General features: G+C 42.3%; 1 protein-coding gene across 1 annotated transcript in view; it reads right to left on the minus strand.

Annotated features, from left to right (window-relative positions):
- LOC143927662 (peroxisomal acyl-coenzyme A oxidase 2-like) overlaps positions 1-7,180 on the minus strand; it is a 59,084-nt gene extending 51,904 nt beyond the window's left edge. The window contains exons 1-2 of the mRNA XM_077451884.1: positions 7,061-7,180; positions 6,714-6,894 (exon numbers count right to left, since the gene is read on the minus strand). Coding sequence (XP_077308010.1) covers positions 6,714-6,858 — 145 coding nt within the window. The 5' untranslated portion in view covers positions 6,859-6,894; positions 7,061-7,180. The remainder of the gene's footprint in view (positions 1-6,713; positions 6,895-7,060) is intronic.
- Positions 7,181-8,409: the final 1,229 nt, after the last annotated feature.

The following is an 8,409-nucleotide window of genomic DNA, read 5'->3' on the forward strand; positions in this document are numbered from 1 at the left end:
TCTTTGCAATCTTCTTCTAGCCTATGCCATCTTTAAGTAGACAACAATTCTTTTTTTCAGATCCTCAGAGAGTTCTTTGCCATGCGGTGCCATGTTAAACTTCCAGTGACCAGTATGAGAGCGGGAACGATAACACCAAATTTAACACACCTGCTCCCCATTCACACCGAGACCTTGTAACACTAATCACATGACACCAGGGGGGGGTATGATTCGGGTGATATCAGTTAGGTTTTAGGGTCAGTTAGAGTCTGCGTCGCCCCAGGCAGTGTCAGATTAGTGCCAGTACTGCTAACACTCACACACGCAGCATACCATCCTTAGTGGTATAGTATCTGAATGGATCAATATCTGATCTATAATAGCGTCCCCAGCAGTTTAGGGTTCCCAAAAACGCAGTGTTAGCGGGATCAGCCCAGATACCTGCTAGCACCTGTGTTTTGACCCTCCGCCCAGCCCAGCCAACACACATAACTGAAGCACAGAGTCAGGTCTCATCCCTGCGATTGCTAACAGTTTTTTTTGGTAGCGTTTGTTACAGTTGCTGACAGCCTAGGAGCTTTTTTACCTGGGAGTCTCACTAGTTCTACCAGTAAATTTAGAGCCCAAAATGGCAAAAATCGAAGGTACACTATTGAAGAGGCCTACACATTTCTGAGCATGATAGATAGTGAAGAGGAAGTCACTCATCTGTCAGATTCAGGCTCAGAATATGATCCTGTAGACGACATCAGCTCCATGACAGATATCTCCGATGATGGAGCTGTGGTCCCTGCCAAGGTCAGGCATACCAGACCCCAATTTTCTTCTGTCTTTGAGGTGCAAGAATCGAAGATCCCTCGTATGGAGCAGAGAAGTACTAGTGCAGCTCATCCTGTTGGCGAACTGGCAAGCACCAGCGGCCTAGTACATCCTGGTCGTAGTCAAACCAGCACTGCAGTAACACGTGGTGAGTCCCATAAGTGCAGTTCAAGCTGGCAAGATGGCAAGCACAAGTAGTGTCCAGCTGCCACCAAGAAGACAAAGACAGGCCCGGTCGAGCCCATAGTGCCCTTCCTGCTGCATTCGCCAATTCTAATTAGGAAGCCACCAATTCTGCAGCACCCGTGCTTCCCCCATTCAACCCGGAATTCAGTTGGAAACAGTTGATTTTAGTCACTTGATTTTTATTTGCCGTTTTTCACCAAAGATCTCTATAGATCTATTGTGGATGAAAGTAATTTGTATGCTGGTCAATTAACCGCCGCTAATCCCCAGTCCTCCCTTGCCAGAGATTGGAGACCAATTATGGTCTCCGAATTTAAGACTTTCCTTTGCCTATCCCTCCTCATGGGCATAACTAAAAAGAGTGAGTTGCGGTCATACTGGTCCACTGACCCAATTCACCATATGCCCGTGTTCTCTGCCTCCATGACCAGGACACAATACGAGCAGATCTTGCGGTTCATGCAAGTCAACAAAAATGAACTCTGTCATCCTCGTGGAGACCCTGGATAGAATAGGCTCTACAAAATTCAGCCCCTCATAAACCACTTCAACCGATGTTTTGCAGACTTGTTTACTCCCCATCAAGTTGTCTGCGTTGAGGAGTCCCTGGTTAAGTTTTCTGGCCACTTGTCTTTTAAACAGTATCTTCCAAGCAAGCGTGCCACAGGCTATACATATAGTTTTATGGTTTACAAGGGAAAAGATAGTCACGTAGAGCCCCCGAACTGCCCAGATTACATAGGGAGTGCTGGCAAGATTGTGTAGGACTTGGTGTCACCTTTATTCAGAAAGAGGTACCACTTGTATGTGGACAATTATTACACAAGCGTGTCACTTGTTTGATCATGAGATTGGAACATGTGGCACCGTGCGACCTAGATTCCCATCTTAGGCTGGGGGAGAGAGCCTGCTTGAAGTGTAATCATTTGCTCCCTGTGAAGTGGAGGAATAAGAAGGTTTTCGTTCTTTCCTCCCTTCATGCAGACACAATGGTCCAAATTCCTACGGCAACTGGTGTTGTGGAGAAACCCCTCTGTGTCCACAAATATAACCAAAATATGGGAGGGGTGGACCTCAACGACCAGTAAGGCCAGACGCTGGTACAAAAAAAAGTGTCTGTTTATTTCAATTGGCTTTGCTGAACGCTCATGTGCTATACAGAGCTTCAGGACAGACTGGATCCTTCCTTAAATTCCAGGAAGAGATCGTCAGAGCCTCTCTGTTTCCAGACAGTGCTCCACCTCACCTTCCCAATCCACATGCACTAAGCCGGCTGCATGAGAGGCATTTTCCGTATGTTCTCCGAAGTACCCCTGCCAAAGAGCCCCTCAAAGAAGATGTTGTGTCTGCATATAGGCGTGACATCCGCTATTATTATCCCTCCTGTCCTGACAATCCTGGTCTTTGCATTGATGAATGTTTTGAACGCTACCAACGCTACCAGTTGAGTATTAGCATAGGGTACAGCACTGCACAGACTAGGACATACTTTCACAGGGTCTCCCAAGATGCCATCGCATTTCGAGAGACCCGAACATGGAACCGTTACAACCAATTACAAAATATATATTATATTTAAAAACAAAACAAAAATAGTTATTGTTTTATTGTTCTCTCTCGCTCTATTTTTCTGCTCTTTTTTACTGTATTCTATTCTGCAATGTTTTATTGTTATTATGTTTTATCATGTTTGCTTTTCAGGTATGCAATTTCTTTTATACTTTACTGTGTTTTATTGTTAACCATTTTTTTTTCAGGTACGTCAGTCAGATACAGTGCGGATTTATTTATCTTGACAGCAACATCGTTTGCTCCCACGATACATAAAGCCGTGACTCCAGCGCTGTAGGAGGTGATTTCACCACCAAAACAAAATGGTGCATGTATGCCCATCATTAGAAGTCAGTGGATGAAGGGAGGTATTCTAATGGTGGGCATACCCAACGAGCAATCTTTTTTTCGTTCAGCCCACAGGCTGCATGGAAAAAAAAAATAAAAAAAAAAGGAAAAGATTACAATATATGCCCAACAAGGACCAGCAACGTACTGGTATGTTGCTGGACTTTGAGTCGTTATACCAAAATGATGCCTGCAGGTTTAGGTGTCATCTTGGTATCATTTTTTTCAGCCAGTGGTCAGCTTTCATGTAAAAGCAATTCTAGCGGCTAATTAGCTCTTTTACAAGCAGTGGGAGGGAATGTCCCCCCTCCCAACATCTTCCATGGTTTTCTCTGGCAACAGGGATCCTGAGAATGCAGCCGGTGGTTCCACCAGCTGACCATAGAGCTGTATCAGAGACCAGAATGGCTCCAATCATCGCTATTGCCTAAGAAACCAGAAACTATGAGCATTTCATGACTTAAACTGCGCCATACAGAATACATTTTATCACACCAATCTTGCTGTGGTCAGATGCTTTGGAGGGCAGAGGAGATATCTAGGGTCTAATAGGTAATCTTTTTTTGAAAAAATTGGGGGTCTATCACTACCTATTGCTATCATAGATAAAAAAAAAGTAAGCAAAATAAAATAAAATAAATAAATAAATAAAAAAAAAATTAAAAAAAAGCGCGAACGCAAGCGTTGGTCTGGCATCATATGTAAATAGCAATTGCACCATGCGTGTGAGGCATCACCGCAAAGGTCAGATCGAGGGTAGTAATTATAGCAGTAGACCTCCTCTGTAAATCTAAAGTGGTAACCTGTAAAGGCTTTTAAAAATGTATGTAATTTGTCACCGCTGCATGTTCGTGCGCAATTTTAAAGCATGTCATGTTTGGTAACCATGTACTCGGCCTAAGATCATCTTTTTTTATTTCATCAAACATTTGGGCAATATAGTGTGTTTTTAGTGCATTAAAATTACTAAAAAAAAATAAAATAAAATAAAAGTTTGTTTTTTCCCAAAAAAATGAGTTTGAAAAAATGCTGCGCAAATACAGTGTGGGAAAAAAAAAATTAAACACCTACCATTAAAAAAATATATATATGTATATAATGTTTGGGGGTTTAAGGTAATTTCCTTGCAGAAAAATAAAAAAGAATTTTTTTTTTCATGTAAACAAAAAGTGTCAGAAAGGGCTTTGTCTTCAAGTGGTTAGAAGAGTGGGTGATGTGTGACATAAGCTTCTAAATGTTGTGCATAAAATGCCAGGACAGTTCAAAACCCCCAGCCATTTGCTGAGAGGCATGTCGAGTCCATGGAATATTTTATATTTTGACACAAGTTGCGGGAAAAAGACAAATTTCTTAATTACACCCCAAAATACGTTCCGTCGCTTCTCCTGAGTACGGGGATACCACGTGTGGGACTTTTTGGGAGGCTAGCCGCGTACGGGGCCCTGAAAACCAAGCACCGCCTTCAGGATTTCTAAGGGTGTAAATTTTTGATTTCACTCCTCACTGCCTATCACAGTTTGGGAGGCAATGGAATGCTCAGATGGCACAACCCCCCCCCCCCCCCCCCATGACCCTCATTTTGGAAAGTAGACACCCTAAGCTATTTCCCGAGAGGTATGGTATGGTTTTTGAAAATTTAAAAAAGAGAAAAAAAAAAGTTCTCTTTTCTTTCTTCATTTTCAAAAACAAACGAGAGCTGCAAAATACCATGCCGCTCAGTAAATAGCTTGGGGTGTCTACTTTCCAAAATGGGGTCATTTTGGGGGGAGGGGGGGGGGGTTTGTTCCATCTTGGCATTTCATGGCCTTCAAAATTGATAGGTAGTGAGGAGTGAAATCAAAAATGTACGTGGCTAGACTCACCCACACATGTAGTATCGTCGTACTCAGGAGAAGCAGCAAAATGTATTTTGAGGTGCAATTCCACATATAATCATGGCATGTGTAAGCAATATATCATTTAGTGACAACTTTTTGTAAAAAAAAAAAAAAAAAAAAAATTTTTTTGTTGCATTATTCAATCACTTGGGACAAAAAAAATGAAATATTCAATGGGCATCAACATCAGCAATTTCCTTGGGGTGTCTACTTTCCAAAATGAGGTCATTTGGGGGAGGGGGGTTTGTACTGCCCTGCCATTTTAGCACCTCAAGAAATGAGATAGGCAGTCAAACATAAAAATGTACCCTAGTTTGTAGACGCTATAACTTTTGCGCAAAGCAATAAATATACACGTATTGATATTTTTTTTTACCAAAGCTATGTGGGTGAATACATTTTGGCCTAAATATATGACTAAAATTGAGTTTATTGGATTTTTCTTATAACAAAAAGTAGAAAATATAATTTCTTTCAAAACTTTCTGTCTTTTTTTTCCCCATTTAGATCGCAAAAAATAAAAATCGCAGAGGCAATCAAATTCCATCAAAAGAAAGCTCTATTTGGGTGAACAAAAGGACGCACATTTTTTTGGGTACAGCATTGCATGACGGCGCAATTACCAGTTAAAGCAGCGCAGTGCCAAATTGCAGTCTGTGGCCTTTAGGCAGCCAAATGGTCCGGGGCATAAGAGGTTAATAAATTATAATGTGGTTGGGGAAAGTGGGGGCACCAGCAAAAGACAAGGCTAATTGCACAATAAAGGGTTTATTTCATAATTTATTTTTTAACATTTTTAAGAATGTATTGGGGCTCATACCCTAATGCTATAGGCTGTGTCCACCTATGCCAACACTGAGGGGTATTTGCAGCGCTTTCATTGTCCAATCAAAGGTTGGAGCCGATCATAGACCAGGCTGTATTCCTTAATTGCAGCGTGGTCTACACAGAGGTTTCAGATAATGCAGGACCTTGCTGTGCTTGTCGTTAGGATCACATGCCTGGCTGAGCAACATCATCAAAACAGCTCCATTATATGCATTTAGCTGGTTGTCTGGTGTCCAACATTGAACAATTAGTGGAGTCATTTATCTGCAAGTAAATATGTCACTGATAGGGATGAGCTCAGGCGTGCATGCACACCCCAGGTGCAGAGCCCGCCAGGAAGTCGGCGCAGCGCTGCGCTAATCACAAGCAGTGAGGCATTGCCCAATCTCTGCAGCTGCGCATCAGGGCAATGTCTCACTGCTGCGCCGACTTCCTGGCCGCCTCTGCACGTGGGGTATGCGAACACGCCGGAGCTCATCCTTAGTCACTGATGTAAAGTTTGTACACATTTGAGAGATCCGAGTGCATTCAGACATGTGCATGCACAGGCGTTGATTTACTAAAACTGGAGAGTGCTAAATCTGGTGCAGCTGTACACGGTAGCCAATCAGCCTCTAACTTCAGCTTGTTCAGTTAGGCTCGGTTCACACAGGGGCGGCACGACTTGCAGCGCCGCGACCTGCACACGATCAGCGGCGACTTGCAAAACGACTTCTGTATAGAAATCAATGCAAGTCGCCTGAAGTCGCCCCAAAGTAGTACAGGAACCTTTTTTCTAAGTCGGAGCGACTTGAGTCGCTCCTATTAGAACGGTTCATAGTACAGAATGCAGCGCGACTTGTCAGGCGGCGAAGTCGCCTGGACAAGTCGCCCCTGTGTGAACCGACGCCTTAAGGTTTGACAATAAAACCTGGAAGCTGATTGGTTTCTGTGCAGAGCTACACTAAATTTTGCACCAACCTCAGTGAAGCATATTCGCAGTTACTGAAGGCAGGCAGCTGTAAAGGAACTACAAGTACCAGCATGTTCCATGCTAGCATATGTAGTTCCTCTAAGGTTGAGATAAACTGCACCCTGCTAAAATAATCCCCATGCACAGACCCAGCATACGTCACCACTTACCCACTGATCTCCTACGTTGGGTTTCCTCTGCCCCTCCATCCAGGAGGTTAGTGAGGGTCTCCACATTGAAGGAGGGGGACAACCTCTCACTGGCCAGGTCAGGATTGACATCTTTCTTAGCAGCGCTGACTTCCCACCAGGCCATTGTCACCAATCAGAACTTCACTTCTGTGTGTGCAGCCTGCAAGAAGAAAAAGACGTAAATTGGTTGTCACTGGACGCACATATAAAGGCTGGAGGGGTGTCACTTAGCTCAGCCACCCCTCCCAATGAGGACTCTGATCTCAGATTGATGATTAGATCTCTGGAATACTAAGCAGACTGCTTTATATAGTAGAAAAGTTCACCTTTCTCCTATATGACAGCAATCGCCTCGGTCTGCCCCAATGGCTTCTGGGAGGGCTGAGTTCACCCTGACTGTCAATCTCACAGAGGCAGCCTGGAGGTTGGGTCAGCTTCTGTTAACTCCTGTCTGTCCGGTTTGTGTAATGTGCAGAATAAAGCTAGTTCAGCTGGGAAGAAAAAAAAGATACTGGAGACAGGCACTACAAGGCAGTACTGAGGTTAGCCAAATGGCAGGGCTACTTACCTCTCTGTTCGGGTGGTCTGTACAAAATGGTGTATTTGCAAGTCTGTAAAAATCAATGCCTGTGAAAATAAAAAAAGTATAAAAAAGAATTTAAAAAAAAAAAGAATAATAAGTTCTAAAAGTATCAAAAGGTGAAAAGTATAAAACAATATAAAAGTATTAAAAAATTAAAAAAAAGTATAAAACAATATAAAGATATTAAAAAAGTATAAAACAATATAAAAGTATAAAACAAAAAAGTATAAAAATATTTTTTTTGTTCTTTACTAAATTAGACATCTACATGGAGCATTGCAGCTTGCAAGTCCTAGGCAGCCACACATATATCAAAACGGTAATTTAATCGATCATTCAATGTGGTTAAAGTGATCATGAACCACAAACACTCGATGGTGGCCATGCATGCTTTGATTTTATTAGCGGATTGATGTGTGATTTTATATCAAAGGTATTAAATGAGCATACAAACGAATAGACATAACTTCCTTTCTGATTGTTTGAGACTAGATTTAGATCAGATTCAACCAAACTGAGTCGATTGGCCAGGGCAGGAAGTTGTCGTTTGTGTTGCATTGATTGGCAGTAGGGATGAGCTCAGGTGTGTTCGCATGGTCCACGTGCAGAGCATGCCAGGAAGTTGGCGCAGCGCTGCGCTAATCACAGGCAGTGAGACATTGCCCCGATGTGTGGCTGCAGAGATCGGGCAATGTCTCACTGCCTGTGATTAGCGCAGCGCTGCGCCAACTTCCTGGCGGGCTTATCACGTGGACCATGCAAACACATCTGAGCTCATCCCTAATTGGCAGCATTAAGATGCTTTGCTTAAGAATTTGATCGTATTTTGATTGATCTGATTATGACATGTCAGGGTGCTAACAGAGATGTGACTGATAAATTAAGATTGATTTGTTATTTATTACAGGTACTTATATAGTGCCGATTTATATATATATATATATATATATATATATATATATATATATATATATATATATATATATATATATTGTATATTCATTGTATCTTCCAACTATTCATCAGCATCCACTTCCCCATATGTTTCATATTGATTATTCCTAACATGAGAAATCGATGGAGAAAAAAATA

This window comes from Lithobates pipiens, unplaced genomic scaffold (assembly GCF_037356315.1).
Source record: "Lithobates pipiens isolate NorthernLeopardFrog02 unplaced genomic scaffold, aLitPip1_a1.2 Scaffold_23, whole genome shotgun sequence".
NCBI classification, from domain to species: domain Eukaryota; kingdom Metazoa; phylum Chordata; class Amphibia; order Anura; family Ranidae; genus Lithobates; species Lithobates pipiens.